An 18,928-nucleotide genomic window follows, 5' to 3' on the forward strand; every position below is an offset into this window, starting at 1 on the left:
AGCAGCCTGCCGCCACACACGATCCCAGCTCGAGTGCTGCCTCATCTAAAAAATAAACCAAGGGGCGGGAGGGCAGTGCCCCCGCCGCGCCTGAGGCGGACGCGCGCTGCGAGGAGCGAGGCCGGCGGGGGGCGCCGCCCTGTCCCTAACGGCCGCCCTGTCCCCAACGGCCGCCCCGGTCCCCCGCCGCCACAGGGGCCGCCCGGCCCTGGGACGGCGCGTGGCGACTCGCCAGAGCCTGGGAGCAGCCCCTCGCGCAGCAGCCCCTCTCGGCCACGGCCGGTCACCACCCCGCAGTGGGGCAGGTGCCACCTGCCCCAGGGCGCTGGGAAGCGCAGGAAGGGCTCGGCTAAGCGGGGCTGAAGCCGCCCATGTGCTTCTCCCCGTCCTTCCGCCCGCGGCCGGGGAGCCGCAGCATCACTCCGTGCCCACGGCCACCCCCTGCCCGTGCCCCTGCCCCGCCGCCGCGTCTGCTCCGGCCGCGCTGAAAATCTCTGTCCGGGGCGGCCGCCCCAGCCAAGTCGACCCGTGTGGAAGCCGCGGGCCGCCGCTCGGCCGCAGGCAGCTGCCGGGCGCCCCCCTCGCACGGCATCCGCGCGCGAGGACTCGCCGCGGGCCCCCGCGCAGAGCCGGCGGGGGCGGCGGCGTGCTGCCGGCGGCCCGGGGAGCCCCCGCGGCGGGGGGCGGCGCGGGCAGCGGCGGGGCGCGGGGCGCTGTGCCTCCCCCCGCCGCTTCCACACGCGTGCGTCCCTCCTGCTTATTTTAGCACACTCCTCCCGCTCGCCCTCCCCCTGGGGAATTATCACCCAGCTCGGGGGCCAGGTACACTTGACGTCAGGATGGCTTTCGTAGTTTTGACGTGTAAACACTCATTGCCATTCCGGCTCCGGAGGGTCTGGGCGCCGCGCAGCCCCAGGCAGCCGCGCCGCACCGAGCCGGCACACGGACCCCGCCGCGGGGCCGCTGCCGCTCCGCTCGCCTAGCAACGAGGGCGCCCCGGAGCGCAGCTCGGCGCCGGCTGCCGCTGCCCTCGCCGCCCGCCGCGCCTCGCCGCCCCCCTGCCCCCCGGCCATGGAAGGGCGCCGCTGGGCCGGCCGGTGCGTGGCTCTGGCGCTGCTCTCCGCCTGCTGCGTGACTCGCGGCGGCAGCGGCGCCGAGCGGCAGTTCCTCAACGAGTGGGCGGCGGAGGTGCCGGCCGGTCCCGACGCCGCCAGGGCCATCGCCGAGGAGCTGGAGTACGACCTCGTGGGGCAGGTAGGGGCGGCGGGCGCCTCCCGCCGGGCGGCGCGGCCGCGGCGGGCTCCTCGCTCCGGGAGCTCCCCGTGCCGGGCGCGGGGCAGCCGCGGGCGGCTCCGCGGGGACTCGCTCCCCTCGGGGCTGCCGCTAAACTTGTGCTCCGCTGCCGCGCGCGGGGCTGCGCCGGCTCCCGGGAGCGGGGAGCAGCGTCTCCCCGCCCAAGATGGCAGGCGGGGGGCTCCGCGCGGCCCCCGGCACCCGCGCCGCGGCCGGGGTTCCCCGCGCGGCCGCTCCCGCCGCCGCCCGCCGCGGAGGGGCGCTGTGGGGCACCCCCGCCCGCCCGGCGCGCCGAGGTGCCGTCGCGGGGTTTCTGCGGAGCGGCCTTCGCTCTCTTTTCGGGATGCCATGACGTCAGCGTTGTCAGGGATGAGTAACTGCTTTTGCGTAATAGCGCCTTCCCCGCTCCAGCCAAGGGTCCTGTGCCAGGCGCTGCGCTTGGCAGCGCCGGCGACCAAACTCCGCCGCGAGGCCCGGAGCGCGGCGAGGCCGCTTCCCGCCGCCGTCAGCCCGGGGCCCCGCCGCAGGCTCGGCCCGGCCTCCGGCCCCCGGCCCCAGCACGTGTGTGGGAAAGGGCCCCACGTGCCCCGCGCCACGGCTGGGCTCCAGCACCCAGGCACAGTCCCTCGCCCCTAAGTAAGGCTCCATCTTGCTGCCTTTGAAAGTTAGTGGGTTCACTTCCACCAGCTTCAAACAGCACCTGCTTAGTGAAGAGGAACACTCGAGCCAGACTGTGTGTACCCAGCTTGCCCGGGCACCGGTTACTGTGCAAACGGAGGTGCCAGGTCAAAGTGCTGAAAAAAGCCAAATCCCATAATAAGGCTTGTGAAGCCACATAAAGCTGTTTCCACCTGTCCACCTGAACTCCAGTAAGAGAAGATAAAATTGTGCAATGTGATGTTACTTAAACTACCTCATGAGTAACTACATTAGCTTAAATGAGGTTGTTCCCCCCCAGTTCCTTCTAACAGCACACAGGCTGTGATAAGAACTGCTTCTTGAAAAGTGTTTTCATTTAGATTAAAATATCTGAAGGCTAGTTTCTTGCTCTTTTCTTTCATCTATTGAATAAATTCTGACAGGTTATAACTGTTGATATTTGTTGGCAGTGGGGAAATACCTCTCAGTATTTAAAGTCTGCCTCTGTCTTATAGATTGGCTCACTCAAAAATCACTACCTATTCAGACATAAAAGCTATCCAAGACGGTCTCGAAGAAGTGCCATTCATATCACTAAAAGACTTTCTGATGATGAGCGGGTAAGTGTTACATTTATTCTGTATTTATGCTGTCTGCGTATTCCTAGCTTTCTAATGAGGTCACAGGCACGCTTTACTCATTTTGCAAGTCTAATATATTCAGCCATCCACACTTGTGTTGAATATTGCTTCGTTATTCTCTCATTAACAGGCAGAATCTGACCCTCTTTTACTGTGTTCTTTGGAAGTGCTTTCCAAATTAAGATTTAAGATTTGCAGCATTGCAAAGGTTTGGGATCTCAGATGTCGATGTGTGTTGATGAAAATATGAATGAGGAACCACAGGGCTCAATTCAAAGTAAAAATCCGTAGATACAGTGAGCTTAATTAGACCGTGTCTGTGCAATGGCCATGGAAATTAGGTTTGATTTGAAGTCATTGAATATTGCAAAAATGTAAGGAAAAAAGGACTGAGATTTTGCTGTATTTGCTTTCCTGACAAGCTAAAACCCATTCAGAAAGAGGATCCATCACAAAATTTAGGCTTGTAGTCTTTTGGTACTCTAGGAGCCCATTGAAATCAGAGAACCAGCACAGTGTAGAGAAGTTCAGCCTGCCAAGACTTAAGTGGTCTAAGGTAGATTCACTGGCGAAGTAGACTCTGCATTTATCTAACTTTATTTAAGAGATACACAAGCCTGTTTGTAAATGCGCTGGGGAAGCAAGGTGGGTGGCAAATCTGAAGAACGGAGCAGAATGCTGTCCGCCCCTCCTAAACACCATTTCTAGTAACTTTCAGAACAATGAAATTCAAATTTCAAATTAGCATTATTGCAGCAAGCAAAGTCAAGATATCAGCTGTTCAAAACATGGAGCAATCTAGTTGTGAAAAATACCATGTTATCATTTAAGGACAAATCACTTGAGAACAAATGATTGGTTATTTGAGTGAAGTTTTGAGATGCAAATGTCAATTAGGAGGAAATATTCTATGTATATATAGAACAAAAGGAGGGGGGCAGAGAGTAAATGCTTTGTTTTGCATGTTCTGTTTGAAAACTGCACACTCCCATCTATCCCATTGTAAACTTGTTTTAACAATTAAGTCTGTTAGGTGAAACATTCTAAACTGGGATGTTCAAAGCCACAGTTTTAGTGTAGGCAATTATACATAAAGGACATAAAAGACATAAAAAGGACCTAACATAAATGTTGTAATTAATATCCACACCTATGTTCAGATTTTCAATGCTGTCATAGCACAATGTTCAGGAACAGAATTTTGGTTGCAGTTTCTCCCGTTTTTGGACTGATTACATGGAATGCATATATTATGCAGGGAAACATAACCATGTTTAGTCCACCAAATTCTAATGTCATAAGCAGAATGGATGCAATTGCGTTGCATAAGTTACTGCCAACCATTATGGCAAATTTATTTACTTGGATCCTAAAAATGCAGCTTCAAAATGCTACAGGTGATTTGCTAAATTTTCTCCAATTTCCCTTTTGTTTACCATCTAGTATGTAAATTAGCTATGTGAATGAGTGAGATGTAATTATGTCATTATGTAAGTATATAAACAGAAAGCAATAATGTAATGCTATGTAGTTATACACGGACCTTTACTCCAAAGAGGTACGCTTGCTCAGTAACAGCTTATTTTGAAAGGTTAAAATTCATTCTTTAAAAAAGGGAAAGAGAAGAAGCGAATCCTGCTTTTGTTTGTATAGGTCCTTCATGAATTATGCGGTCCGTTAAGTGTGAAGGCTGGGGCAAAACTCGTCTCCAGTGTGAATATTTATCTGCTTCCTGTAGATGTCCCAGTGTTTGCTGTAAAATGGATAATGGCTCTGGATGTTTTGAAAGGATATCATTATCTGGTTCCCTAACTCCTTCCAATATTTGCACTAGCTCCCAAATCTACATTCTTGCAAGGGACTTGAATCAAAATCATTTTCACTACTTCATATATCAGTGACTGGAGATTTGGCATAGGGCCTTCAGCTTTTGTAACAAATGAGTAGTTTGAACCTAGTCCAGCTGCTGGGTGACAAACATTTGGCTCATTTGTGTGACATATGCGCTTGGTGGTCTCAGCTCATTTCCCACAGAGCAGTTGTCCACATCACAAAAATAACAAGCATGGAAGATGTCAAATGTTAATTACCATTAGGTGATGAAGAGGCTAAGCTTTGCTGTGAGCAGGGAAGAGAGAGAAAGATAACTGCTCTAACCTGTGCACAAATATATATGCTTTTGGGTAACGATAAGGCAGTTTAAAATACTTGTGCTTGCATGGGTATGTTTATCTTCTGTGGATAAGTAAGGTTAGTAGGACTATCCGTTTGTAGAACTTTTAGCACTAAGTACATCTTGCAAAGTGAGTATTGCTTGAGAGCTTTCTAATTACTTGTGTGGAGTAGCTTCCATTTTTAAGAGTTTATGTTCTTGTACCTAATTTCCATTAGGCTCTCATTAGGAAAATGTATTTGATCACATCAGTACATTTCTTTATTATAATAATTTCTGAGTCACGCTTATTATTGTATTGTATATGGTGACAGGTGTAAGAACTATAAAGCCATTGGATGACAGTTGAGAAAAGTACTGAAATCTGTTCAGGGTTTTAAAGCAAAAGGTTAGATAGAAAGGCATCCTCCACTTGAGGCTTGTAGCAGGATCATGGCAGTCTACTGAGCTTGAGTTTGCTTTGCATGTTTGGAAATTGGGGTGAAAAGCAACAACCTGCTCTGTGTCAGAGTGCTAGTCCCAGTACTAGCAGTGAGTAACATTTTATTCCCATTTAAAGATGGAGCACACAGCCTAAAGAAAGGTACCAGAATCTGGATTTGACTTGAACTAGTTTTAGTAATGCATTCAGGAGAGCAAAGGTGGAAACATTTTCAAAATGCAGCCTAGTAACTTTAGAGATGGCTGTGTTCATGCATAAATGCCATGCAGTTCAGCGCGTAGACACATTAGCAAAACACACGGGATCATTTTGGCTTCCAGTTGCCTTAAATGGAATTATGCCAGTGATGAAGTTAGTCCAATATTCATAGCTTTCTAATTGAACACACTTCAAAACACTGCTGGGAAGGAGACTTGAAGGTCCAGCTGGACTATGAGTAACAGCATCATTATGACTGCTAGACTAAAGCCAGATTGCATCTTTGCTTCTCTGTAAATTCCCAACATACACAGAGGCATTAAAGTGTAAGCAGGGGAAAGAAACGGACAGTGTTTTGGTTGTTTGAGTAACCACCACAGCTTAGATAACCTTGTAACCATGCTACACATTCAACACAAAAGCCTGCGTTGTGTGGTATTCACAGGAGTTCCACTGTTAACTTGAAATGATTTTGTATGAATTCATATTATGGTATTGTGATTTCACAAAGTCCACTTCCCTAAGGTACTCTCTACTACTGTATAGATAATCTTCCTCTCAGCATCAAACATTCTACTTTTTCCTTTAGGTAACAAAATTTTGCTGTGCAAGGAAAACCCTTACCCTCTAGGTTAAGAAAAATCTTTAACCTATAGGGGCTTGCTTACCTGTCATGTTTATACAAATAATTGTAGGTGTCATGGGCAGAACAGCAATATGAAAAAAAGCGAACTAAGCGCGCCACCCTGAGAGACTCAGCAGAAAATCTTTTCAATGATCCTATGTGGAATCAGCAGTGGTATCTGGTAAGAATTTGTTTCGTTGTGAAACGGGGGGTGATGAATTTCAGTTGTGCTGATCAGCTGTATTATTTTTACCAATATCAAAGCGATTGTATTGAAGGGAGTAGATGAAGAGTCCCTCTCATTAGCATAGGCAATAAAAATGAGAGAGATGTATGCATGATATTTGCAGGCAACCTTTTGTCCTTTTCAAAATGTAGTTTGTGCGAAGATCCTAGAAGCCAATTCAGGCTGCTGCTGCTCAGGATGGTGCTTGACATTAGAAAACAGTATAATAGCTAAAACCCAACTTTATAGGAATTTTAAAATATTTGCTGTTGTCGTATAAGGTTTCCCTTATCATCTCTGAAGCTGATCATTTATTTCTTTATTAAAATTGGTAGTGCATAGTGCATCCTCCAGAAGAAAACAAAATCTGTTATGCATATGACAAGCACCTTCACCCTCTTCAGATTGTAACTTAAAGTGAAGAGGTTCTCTACAGCTCATATGTTCAAAATCTCAATAAAAAGGAATTTCGTGCCCTCTATAGTTTCTGTCTGTATGTGACAACTCAGAAATACAGTTGATCATTTGTGTTTTATATGGTTTCTTTGGGAATCTGTATTCCTACTGTGCATCTAGTTGTGCCATTAGTCTAGGCTTCATTGCTTTTGCTCAGAACAGGGATGGGATTAAGGATGGGGATAGCAAATCAAGAGAAATATTCAAACACAAACTTGGTCCCAGTGGCTGGAAATTTTTTTTCTTCTCCGGTTTCGTTTAGAGAAAACAGACCAAACTCTGGCCTGTTTGTGTAATGCTTTGCCCTCTCTTTCCTTTGAGTTGGAAGAAAAAATTGTAAAATGTACAGCATAAAATATTCCCATGAAGATTCCTGCAAACTTTCGCTTAACACAGAAAATGGAAATCTGAAAAAATTTTAGGTTTCTTTGAAGCTGAATGTGTGTTCTCTTCTCTGCTTATTTCCTGTAGGAAACAGGGAATTTCCAAGATGATTTTATTGGACAAATACACAAACACACATAGTAAGAAAAAAGCAGTTTTGTGAGGAAAGCAATGTACTGCTCTCTAGGAAAAATAGGGTTTTTTTCCAGCTTTGTGTGGTTTTCACTTCTTTTCCTTCCAGCTTTCCCACATGAGAAACAGAGAACATGATGCTTATACTTGTTTCCACTGCATATTGAAATTTCAGGTTAAATATATAAATGTTAAACATTTTCTTCCAAAATATTTCCCTTGCCTTGTAATAATAAATTTATTATAGCCTGATGGCAACAGTTTTTCACTCCATTCAAGGTGTTTCATGCATCACCAGGAAAATGATTATTTGATGGGTTCTAGAGAACAAAACTTAAAACCTTAAATAATTTCCTGAACTGCAGCAGTCAGAAAGGAAGAAGTAAAGTGAAAGGAAGGTCGCATTTCTTTATCTAAGCCTCATATTTTGTGCAGCATTCTTTTGGAAACAAAGATATGAAAAACCTGCAATTGACTTATGTAATTATGTACAGAAAAAAAATGAAGAAAATGCTAGTGTTTACGTCTGTGTTTTTATGGGGTAGTAAGCAAAGTTTCTAACTTAGATGTGTGAGCTACATATTTCATATTAGAGCAGAAAAATGACCCATTTAGGAGCTACTCTTTAAAGAACTTGCTTTGGAAGATGAAGGCTATAGATGATTCATGCTTCCAATTGATTTTCCACAGGAACAATAAGGAAGGTAGTAAACACCAAGTTGTGATTCAGCACAGTTGTTCATAACCAAGCGACTACCTTAATTGTTTTATCCATTAATTATTTTGCTCTGGCTAGCTCAGACTTCAAAGGAGAAAGTGTATTTGGAGAAAATGCAGCTTGTTGCACTGTGGGTTACTGCCTAAGCTTCTCATCAGGTGAAAAGAACAAACATTAGTAGATCTGATTATTAACTCAATTTTCCAAGCATCATCAGTACATCCCTACCATTCCCGTGTTTTTTTTTGCCCATCTCTAATAAATATGAGATAATCTTTATTCAGAGGTGGTCTTCAGGGAGCTTCAAGTAAGGGGGAAATGTTTCAGTGCTACAGGGATTTGGACAACCTTTTTTTTCTTTTGCTCTTTGGGAAATTTATGCAAAATATACAAGTTAAGGCTGGGATGATTTAGAGCACCTTCACGATAGGACTTTGGACCTGTGTAATATAAATGTTGACATATTTGTTATCCTTTTCTGTCCCCTAGCAAGATACAAGAATAACTCCATCACTGCCCAAACTGGATCTCCATGTTATTCCTGTATGGCAAAAAGGGATTACAGGAAAAGGTGTTGTAATCACAGTACTAGACGATGGCTTGGAGTGGAATCATACTGACATCTACGCTAACTATGTAAGTCTGGGCATTAGGATGTTGTGGAATAACTTAATCAGTTGTAAACTTGATATACAGGCACTCTTCTTCAGCTTGCTCTCTGTTTGGTAAGGCAGCCCCTACGTGATAGAGACTGAAATATTTGCCTCAGGCATAGTTTGAAACCTGTTCTGTGTCACAGGAAACTGAATGTTATTTAACAAAGATAGCTCCTTTTTTTTTTCAGTGAATTTAGTTCCCACACATGTTTGTATACAATGGTTTAATGCTGAATTATTAAAACCTTTCTGGCTCCATAAAAAGTTTATGGAATTGTTAATGCCTGTCAAATTTTACTGACTTGATTGCTGTCAACATGAGGCACACCAATTGAATAAATAAAGACAGTAAAAATCCTTTTGTTAAACATTTTAAAATGCACTTTTTACTTGTCACAATTAATTCTGTTTTTTTTAATATAGGATCCAAAGGCAAGTTATGATTTCAATGACAACGATCATGATCCTTTTCCTAGATATGACCCAACAAATGAAAACAAGTGAGTAGCTTCCCAGTTGTGTAAAGAGAACAAAACAGTACACTATTACTTTGTGTTAGGATATTCAAGTGCAGAATTGTCTATGCCCAATACAACACTTATGTACGAAAGGAAAAGCCCTTATAACATTGCACTGAAAATGAAGGAAATTCCCAGATGAAGAGTTCTTTAATTTTAATCTCCCATTAAGTTCTGAAATTCTCCATTTTTGAAAGGAATAATCTGTTTATGTCATGATGTGTGTTTGTAGAGTGACATCTACCTAAGCAGATACTGGCTTCAGTTCTCTGCCTTGCACTGTGAATGTTAAGAGAATACATATCCCTTGTGAAGTGCTCTGGAAGATACTATTTCTCAGAGGAACCTACCAAAAACCCATCCCTTCAGATCAGCTTTTGCAGCTAAGGATGCTATTTTCTAGTATTGGCAGCACCTTTTGGAATGGCAGAATAACTTCCAGCTCTGTGCGCACATGCGCAGGTAAATTCATACTTCAGACCTCCTCCTCCTATAGGCATGACACATGTTCAGACACTGAAGGAGGTTACGTGCACTTCCTGGACACTCTTTCTGTCTGTTCTGAAGAAAAACGTGGATGGAAGCCTCCTGTAGATCAGATTTGGCCTAAGTGTCTCCAGTGAGATAACAAAAGCTTCAGAAATTTCGGAAGACTTGAGCATGGACAAAAATCCTGTTCACTTAGTGGAATTGTGTGGCTTGGAAGGAGTGAGGAATTTTCTCCCATGCCCTCTTTAGAGCCACCTCCCTGGAACTCGATGGAACATTGTGATGGGGCTGTCACACCTAGGCTCACCCATGGTAGTTCAGGAGGGGATTTTGCTCATCGGAAAGAGAAGAGAATGGACCTTTTTAGAAGCTGGTGTGCAGAAAAAGTCAATTTCCTAAACCATTTAAGATGCCACTATTCAGTAAGATACAGTAAGGAACTGATGCTCTGGTTCGCTATTGTCTGTCAGACAACCTGATAGCATCCACAACATAAATCAGTAAGTGTATGGAAATAAAACAGTCAGTCAAAGGATGAATGTACCATGAATGAAACATTTAGAGAATGACATTTCTACTTTCTTATAGCATTATTTAAGAGTGAGAGACCATTATTCTTTGATTCCAGTGACATTATCTCTTAAATCTACCTGTATTATCTTTAATCTTTATTAATAAGTAAATGGAATTCAGCCCAGAAGCATTCAAACACTTCACTGAATAACAGTCTGTAGTATTAAATAATACTACTCTTTTACAATTACACTTATTTGAAGGTTTGATGTATTGAGGAGCAAGAATCCCCTATGGCAAGAAAAATTTGCATAGAAAATACTTGGTTACAGGAAAAAATTAACACTGGTGAAGATATTTTAAAGACTGTCTGAAATCCTAAGTAAATGCAGTAATTTAAAAAGAATATCTAAAGATGTGATCAGAAGTGACTTGTTCATATTTCTTTCTGAAGGAGTTTAGCAGTTTCTTAGCCCCGTAATGTTACATCACTCTTGCACGCTGCTAAAGTACTGATAGCCAATAGGTCTGTGGACCTCAGTGTGGTTTGGATTAGGTATTTATCACCTCATTGTGATGATTCGTTTATGATTAAATGGGTAAGATTATGTTGATTGGGGCCTAAGGGAAACAAGTATTTTTGCATCAGGTAGACATAATTCAGAAGTTATTCAATAGCTGCATAACATTCGGGTACAGGAAGGCATCTGCCAAATCAGGAAGATCGCTGGTGAGTCTTTGTGTACATTACAGAGAAGTGTATGGGTTATCACATGTTGTTTATTCCTACTATATTTATTCAGACATGGGACACGGTGCGCAGGAGAAATTGCCATGCAAGCCAACAATGGAAAATGTGGGGTTGGAGTAGCCTACAATTCAAAAGTTGGAGGTAAGAAAACAAAAATGGATGTCTGATGTGAATGGAAACCAGACAGGTTCTGGGAAGTGCCATGTGTTCTTAGTCACCATTAGTCTGAAATATGGATGGCTTGTCCTTCTCAAGAAACATCATTCCCAGTATTAGACTACAAAATCCTGTCTGGTCATAGTGCAAAGTGTTACATCTGTATGATACAATTTTGTAAGTCCCAACATATTCTCTGGAATTTGGTTTATATCTTGAGTATAGATTGTGCCCAGAGATGAGACTTTATCTTTTATGAACAATAAGTTCACTTCTTATAGCTGCTTCTCCTGGAAGGAGGTGGCATAGGGGAGGAGAAGGGACAGAGTAGAGAAGAAGTAAGCATATCCAAATTTTATACCCACGCTTTGCAGCATATTGTTTCCATCTACACAACTATATTTGGAAGGTCATGTCAGTCAAGATATTCCTACTGTTGTGGCTTTTGTTTCAACAGCTTACTTCTCTGCTACAACCATAAGTTAATTTTGAAAAGAGGTGAAGTCTTGCTTACTTATCAATCAATAATTGCCATTTTTTTAAAGAGGTGATTGAAAGTTTAATCCGTTATAGGTTCATGAAATAGACACACTCAAAGTATGAGTTGCAAATGCTTTTTTAGCTCAGGAAGAGAGGCTTGTAAAATCCTAGTTTTTCCATTACTGCCTTTTTCCTCTTAAACAAAGGGCAATGAGTGGCAACTGACAACCATAACTGCTGTTCCCACCATTTCAGTCTTAAGTTTGTAGGTTCCCATTTGCTCTACTGAGCTGTCATAGATGTCAACTTTGCAGTCTGCCTTTGCCATAATGCATTACACTGTCATGCTCTGTTTAAATAAAATATCTCACTCATAAGACAAAGACGCCGAATTTTCAAAGCGGGACAAAATGGATGAAGCTGCAAAGATACTTGAACTCCCACTGTGCCCATATTTTAAGGCACTTGCATCTACAGAGAAGATTGTTTCACAGTTATTTGCATGTGCTCTGTCTTCATTTGCATATGCAAACTACAAGTGTGTGCTGGCTGATTTATCTAGAAAAGGGAGCCAATGGGAGGAAATGCAATCCAGCAATCCAGATTATCCAGAAAGCTCTTTATACCTGGGCAGGAGAGGAGAGAGAATGAAAAAGCTGAAAGAAATTATAAGGTGTTATGTATGACTAGCCTGATAAGAGAGAGGGATGTAAGAAAAGCGTAGGTGAAGAACAGCGAGAGATTGGAGAAGTCTTCAAAGGATTCAGATAAATTTGGACTGGCTAAACATTGGAAGACTTTTTTGATGTTCCAAGCTGTACAGGCTTTGTTTCTTCACAGGCATTTTTTTAAATCCATGAAAGGAGGCATTGCGCAGTTCTGTTTGACATTAGTTCAGGATGACTACTTTAAGTGGCTGTTTGCTTGTAGCAATTGCCATACTGGATAAATCCAGCGGTCTGTGGCCAGTGCCTTCTCTCCGACAGTCAGCAGTAGCTGCTTTAGAGAAAGAAACCCTGACATTTGGAATAGCTTGTTCTCTAACCTTCAACATTGGAGGTTGGTTTAACTTTGCTTTGAGGGATAAAACAAAACATTCCATTCAAATTTTTTGTTTTCCTTAAAAGTACTAACTTTCACAATCCTGAATGTTCTCATTAGTGATGTTAATGTCTGGCCCTTTTCTGAAATGTTTTACTTGATTAGTCTCTTCAATATCTTATGGCCATGAGTCCCACAGGCTTTTCTGTGCACTATGTGAAAAAATACTTCTTAATGCCAGTTTTAAAAGTGATACCTTTCAGTCTCATTTAAAATCCACTTGTTATTTTTTACAGAGCTCAGAAATGTGTGCATATCAATCCTCTTTGTAGTAAAGCGGAGTATATATATTTACACATCTCTAACCATAGCACTGTGCTACGATATTTCTCTGGTGCTGCCATGGAAATCAAATGATTAAGAAGCTCCATTTTACAAAGGACTGGGCTGAGAGTTCCAGCACAGTGACGTGTTGCTAAAAATAGCTTTTCTGCCAGGCAGATACATGTATCTGTCTGAAATTATGTTGGGCTTTGCCTGGTTTTGAATTTGTGGGACTGATGACGGGAATAAGCATGTGGAAGAACAGGAAACAGTGTGCAGGAGCAAGTAATTGGAATCTGCTTAGGGAAATATCACTGTAGTCATCAAATCTCTGGGTTGACTTAAATGAGCAGGATTTTTGCTGATTATAAAGCTAAGACAGCAGTTTTCTTCTTGAATTGTTTTCACCACTGTGTTGTCAGTGTTTTTGTTTTCATCCTTATTGCATTATTTATCTGTGTGGCTGGCTTTGTCTTGTTTGGGAAATATCTGTATACCAGTGTCTACATTCCCAATATCTCATTATATGTTACAACGTAGCACCCGGTGCTTGCAGTCATTTCCACAGACAGATCTTTGCTTACAGCACAATGGTATGAGAGAATCTCACGATTCTGAGCCAAAAAATGAGTATTCAAAATGGTATGAATTTAAGCCTAGCCAGGGTAAGTGTTGTTTTTTAGCATCTGAAGTACAAGATATACCTTGATTCTACTTCCAGCTTGACCACTGGCAGTGGAGTGGCAGTGGCTGAGCTGGTCAACTCCTTTATGTCTCATTTTGCCACTAACTAATATGAAATAATAAAACACAACTTTCTCTCAGAGATGTTAGGAGTCTTAAAGACTAGCCATTTGGGAGAAGAATTATGCTTACAGGCTTTTTTTCCTACTTAATAGTGTGTAAAAAAGCATGAGTGACTGAGATGCACAGCAAAGGGGTTTTTGGTTTTCTTTTTTTTGTATAGAACACTCACATTTTGCCTGTTTTGCTGTGGAAAAATCCACATGAACTTCTACGCTAGAAAATGAGTATTCATAATTCGCCAACTGCCTGCAATGGTGCAGCTGCTGTAGTGCTAACTTGCCAAGATCAAGAGAACCCAGACATTTTTATTGCTGGAATACACAAGCTGAATCCTGACTGCTCTGGCTCTTATATTGTTGCTGGGAGAGCCGTGTCATAGTGGGAATTTTGCCAGACTTCCTGCTACTTCTATCCCCATCCAGCAGTGGACAGTGGTAGGAATCCTTGTGCAGATCTAGAGATTTGCAGAGCTAAAGATCTAGTGCAAATGAGCTGCTGTCTGCCACTGAATTTTAAGTATCACTGAGATCAGACTTTCTCTGGAGGTTATATCATGCAGTTCCTAATAAAATGTTAACGGCTAGATATCATGAGCATCTCTGGATTGCTCACAGTGGAAAAAATGAAGTAGTAAAACAATAGTGAGAAATTTTTGTGGTGAAGATTGGAGAGCTAGTGAAATAGCATTACAAAGACAGCAAAAACTTAATGACTGTGAGGATAAAGTGTTTTAGGCAGAACATTCTGAACTGCTTCTTTGAACTCAAACTCTTAGAACTCTTAAGGATAAAAAAATGTTGGTAAAACCTGTTTAATTTCAGTGACTTATTAGCAATTTGAGGAAAGACATCTGTTACAGATTTAACAGAGAGGAAGAAAGAGAAGTCAAGGAAGAACTCACAATACAATGAGAAAAAGTAGGAACAGTATATAACATATCTTCTTGGCTCTCTGCAAAAAGAGAGAAGGAAGTAAATAGGTGCAAGCAAGATTTTACAAGTTTGTCTTTAATATTCATAGAGAGCACCAAACTCTGCAAATAAAGGGTGAGTGTACTGTTTCACACTGACTTTATAACTGTGCTGAGTATTACTTAAATGAACAGCAGTAGCCTATGGTGCAATAATTATGTATTAATTGTGCTGGAAACCTTACAAATGATTATGTAAGACAAAGAAGAGAGAACAGAAAATAAATGCAATCTGCCTGTTTTTTTCTGTTAAGGTATACGTATGCTGGATGGAATAGTCACTGATGCCATTGAAGCCAGTTCAATTGGCTTCAATCCAGAACACGTGGATATTTACAGTGCAAGCTGGGGACCTAATGATGACGGTAAAACTGTAGAGGGACCCGGCAGACTGGCACAGAAGGCTTTTGAGTATGGGATAAAACAGGTAGGATACTTAAGAGAAAGCTACAGTGAAATATGCAGGGAGTAGAATTTTAAGATAGTTCATATCAGGGAGGAAAGGAAAATGGTTTGTGCTATTGTCGCCCTAACACAATTGAAAAGGGGGAAAGAGATTTTAATTGTACAGGTCAGAGAAATTACCAGCCAGAACATGACTTTTAAAAAACACCATTAGAGCTTTTTAAGCTGGTTTTAGGCTGGGATCCTCCACAATAACCTTTCTTTTTCCACCCTTACTTTTGCTGCCTTTGTCTCACCCTACCCCCATCCTTCCCTGCCTGCTTGTTTTGCTCTGAACAGTAATTGGATTTCTACACTGAGAGCCTATAAAAATTTAGTACAAAGTTTCTGCTCTGTGAATATTTTACTTGGTGAAATAGTGATGCATTTTAGCACCCTGTGGATGGACTTGTACTGTGTTAATTGCACTGATTTAGAAGTTGATGCATATGATGTTCCAATTAAAATGAAGACAGTAAAAATGCATGATTGAGAATATTGAAAACATTGGTTTTACAGTTCTTTTTTTATGTTATCCTCTTTAGATCTGATTGGATGATAAGTAGGGTGCAGACTGAGAGCTATTGGGGATATATAAATAAACTACTCTTGCCAATGATGTGAAAAGACATGTAAAGATGGCCAGGTGCTAATACAGAGAAGAAAATTGAATCAAACAGATGAGAAAGGAAAGGAATGGAGGCAAGCTTGAAGGGCACATGCAAAGAAAGGATTTTGGAGAAAAGGGCAATTAACGTTAGCAGACAGAAGGAGGGAAGAAGACAAAGAAGAGTCTGACAACTGACAGGCATTCACTGAGGGAAGAATGGAGGCTGAGAGGAATGTGCTGATGATAAACAGAGATCTAAGTCTGTAAGTAGGCAGCAAGAGAAGAAGGAGAATGAAGGCAAGAATTAGGAAGCCAATGTTCCATGGTTTGCTCTGAAAAAGCAGATTGTCTTTGTGGTGAAGAAAACAAATCATTTTTACAAGTAGTTTTATTTATTAAGGGAAGCACACTTACCCATTAATTTGCAGGGTTTCTGTTTGCAAGGATCTGGATGCTCTCCACTCCCATTTAAGTCAGTCAGAGATGGAGTTGCACACCGGTTTTATTGCTGGCCCAGTAGAGCTCTTAAGCATATGCTTAGCCTTAAGCATCTGAGAGACGTTAGTAGCACTCCAAGTGAAATCAAAGTAGCTGCTCGCATATACCAGTGCTTCACTGGACTGCAGCCTTTATTTTCAAAAGAAGATATTATCTCATTGACTGTAATTGACGTGGCTTGCCCTTCCCATTTTAACAATTGTATCATAAAGAGTGCAACTTATTTTTCTATTTGTTTATTTTTAATGTTTTAAGTGCAGCATATGTCTCTTACGCATTGCACAAGTAAAATCAAGTCTTGTGTGAGGGAGGATGATAAAAATCTGTATCTCTGACTGCTGTTTGCAGTGAATATGCATCTGTTAACACAGAATGAAAATAAAAGCTTTTGCTCTTCACCTGAAACAAATTCTTTCCACTGAAGGGCTAGCACAGTTTAAGACAGAATATCTGATATTTATTTCATCTAGGATAGCTGTGATGGTTTACATGCTGCTGCATCACTCTGCTGTCAGCTGTCATCAACAATTATTAGCTGCCACTACCTCATTATACACTGGAGATGAGAGTGGGGAATGAAAGTGATTGTGTCCTGAGACTGATGGTTACCGTCCCACAAATTTTTAAGGGAAAGGAGGGTTTTCAATCAGATGTGCTTACTGGTTTGCTGTTACTCAGCAAGTGAATGCCAAACAGTGAAAGGCTTCATTACAAAAGGGAATTGTGTGTAAAACTCCTATCATGGATCACTCGTACTGCTTACTCATGTTTCTGTGATTACAAGAAATGCAAGTGAAATAACTCCTGATGAACTTGCATTTCTTAAAAAAATGGTGATTTTTCCTAGAAATGCTTAGGACCAAACATCAGCATGTGGAAAAAATTTCCTGTTGATCAGAGCTTCTTTTTTTAAATCTAAAACTTATTTATTTGGAGGAAAGTTGCTGTACCTGGAACGCTTAATCTAGACTAGACAAACTAAAAGGTATTACTACAGGGTGTGAAGTAGGATATATCGTCTAGCCAGTTTCTTCCATCTCTGTCTTCTACAGTGCATATGGGAGACTGTCCTCTTCCATCTGAAAATGTCTGAGATGTTATGCTGTTATTTTTTGAGGGGAGGGGTAGTTAAGAATGTATTGCAGAGACTGAAAACTCTCCCCTTCCGTTGGTAATCACTTCTTTCATTTCCTCTAGGGACGAAATGGAAAAGGCTCCATTTTTGTATGGGCTTCTGGAAATGGAGGTCGTCAGGGTGATAACTGTGACTGTGATGGTTACACTGATAGTATCTACACTATCTCCATTAGCAGTGCTTCTCAACAAGGCCTTTCTCCCTGGTATGCAGAGAAGTGCTCTTCAACTCTGGCCACAGCATACAGCAGTGGGGATTATACTGACCAAAGAATTGTAGGTTGTTTTTACCAGATTCAGAACATACATAGATATGTATTTTATATGAAAATAACAAGTGAGAGCTTTTATATGCCTAATTTCAAGTGCCTGCTTTACTTATGTTTTACATGCTTAGTACTTCCATCTTAAAATACTGAGGAATTAGAAATCCAAAAAGTGCTTTTATTCCCAGAACATCCTCTACTGTAAAGCAATGGCTAAATGGCAATGGTGATCATATCAGGATGCTGAAATATTCTGGTGTTTGGTGTGACAGAGGTCTCTGCATCAAGTTTGATGTGGTCCTGTTCTTCAAAAAGAGCAGATCTCATCTCCTTGAGAGAACAAGGTCCCAACCAATGGGTAGGATCTGATACAGAGTAAATGGGATTGTAACAATAAAAAAGTAAGAGATTTAGAATATAAGGACCTCTGGTATTCCGTGCCATTCTACCACTTACTTTCTATGAGATTTTCAGCCCCTCCATTCCTGCTGATGACAGCCACAGTGGTGCTTCCAAACTAGTAAAAGGTACTTAACAAGTGGACACATCAGTGCCTTCATTACCTTTTGAAGAAATAACTTGTCCTAAAGGAATTTGCTGTGATAAAATAATGTTCAAGGAGCTATACTCTCTGTTCTGCTCGGGTTGATGCTAATTTTACAATAACTACATGGATGGGGATTAAAATAATGTCATTGCAAGTTAGGCAAAAGATTGGTCCTTCCTAAATGGCTTCTCTTTTTAGCTGTGATGTGAAGGTTTCAGTGTTCTCCCTTTCCATCTTGAGATACCTGGGCAGATGATTTTGGTATTTAATTTCGAAATAAAGCGCATGCTTTATTGCAAATTGTAGTTCTTTTGCTGAAGAGGGAGCAGAACACTAGTACTAATCCTTTGAGTAATTTTGAAGCAGGCAGTGATTTTAAATGTTCTAGACCCAACACAATGATGTGTTTTTATGATTCACCAGTAAGCCTGAAACACTTATTGTGAAACCTTAGAATAAAGTAAGATGTTCAGTGTGGGAGTATTTTGTTCCAACACAAAGCATTTTGATACAAAAATTATAGTTGATGTAAAAAGAGTAGATGGAAATATGAACGGATTTAAACATCCATCACTTAGTCTGCTGGTGAGGAATGTATTAATACGCACTGAGTAAAGGATACATGGTTATGTTTCTGAGTACGGATATGACCGTATTTCATGCAGTTGTTTTTTTGTTGTTTTCTTATCAGACAAGTGCTGATCTTCACAATGAATGTACAGAGACTCACACTGGGACCTCTGCATCTGCACCACTGGCAGCAGGAATTTTTGCTCTAGCTTTGGAAGCAAAGTAAG

At 42.0% G+C, this 18,928-nt stretch overlaps 1 protein-coding gene across 1 annotated transcript in view; it reads left to right on the forward strand.

The window, feature by feature from the left end:
* The first annotated feature begins 850 nt into the window (after positions 1–850).
* Positions 851–18,928, forward strand: part of LOC112980286 (neuroendocrine convertase 1) — a 30,569-nt gene continuing 12,491 nt past the window's right edge. Inside the window, exons 1-9 of the mRNA XM_026095016.2 lie at positions 851–1,254; positions 2,448–2,552; positions 6,082–6,192; positions 8,417–8,563; positions 9,007–9,083; positions 10,907–10,995; positions 14,887–15,059; positions 17,382–17,594; positions 18,823–18,923. Coding sequence (XP_025950801.1) covers positions 1,072–1,254; positions 2,448–2,552; positions 6,082–6,192; positions 8,417–8,563; positions 9,007–9,083; positions 10,907–10,995; positions 14,887–15,059; positions 17,382–17,594; positions 18,823–18,923 — 1,199 coding nt within the window. The 5' untranslated portion in view covers positions 851–1,071. The remainder of the gene's footprint in view (positions 1,255–2,447; positions 2,553–6,081; positions 6,193–8,416; positions 8,564–9,006; positions 9,084–10,906; positions 10,996–14,886; positions 15,060–17,381; positions 17,595–18,822; positions 18,924–18,928) is intronic.

The sequence above is a fragment of the Dromaius novaehollandiae genome, chromosome Z (genome assembly GCF_036370855.1).
Source record: "Dromaius novaehollandiae isolate bDroNov1 chromosome Z, bDroNov1.hap1, whole genome shotgun sequence".
NCBI classification, from domain to species: domain Eukaryota; kingdom Metazoa; phylum Chordata; class Aves; order Casuariiformes; family Dromaiidae; genus Dromaius; species Dromaius novaehollandiae.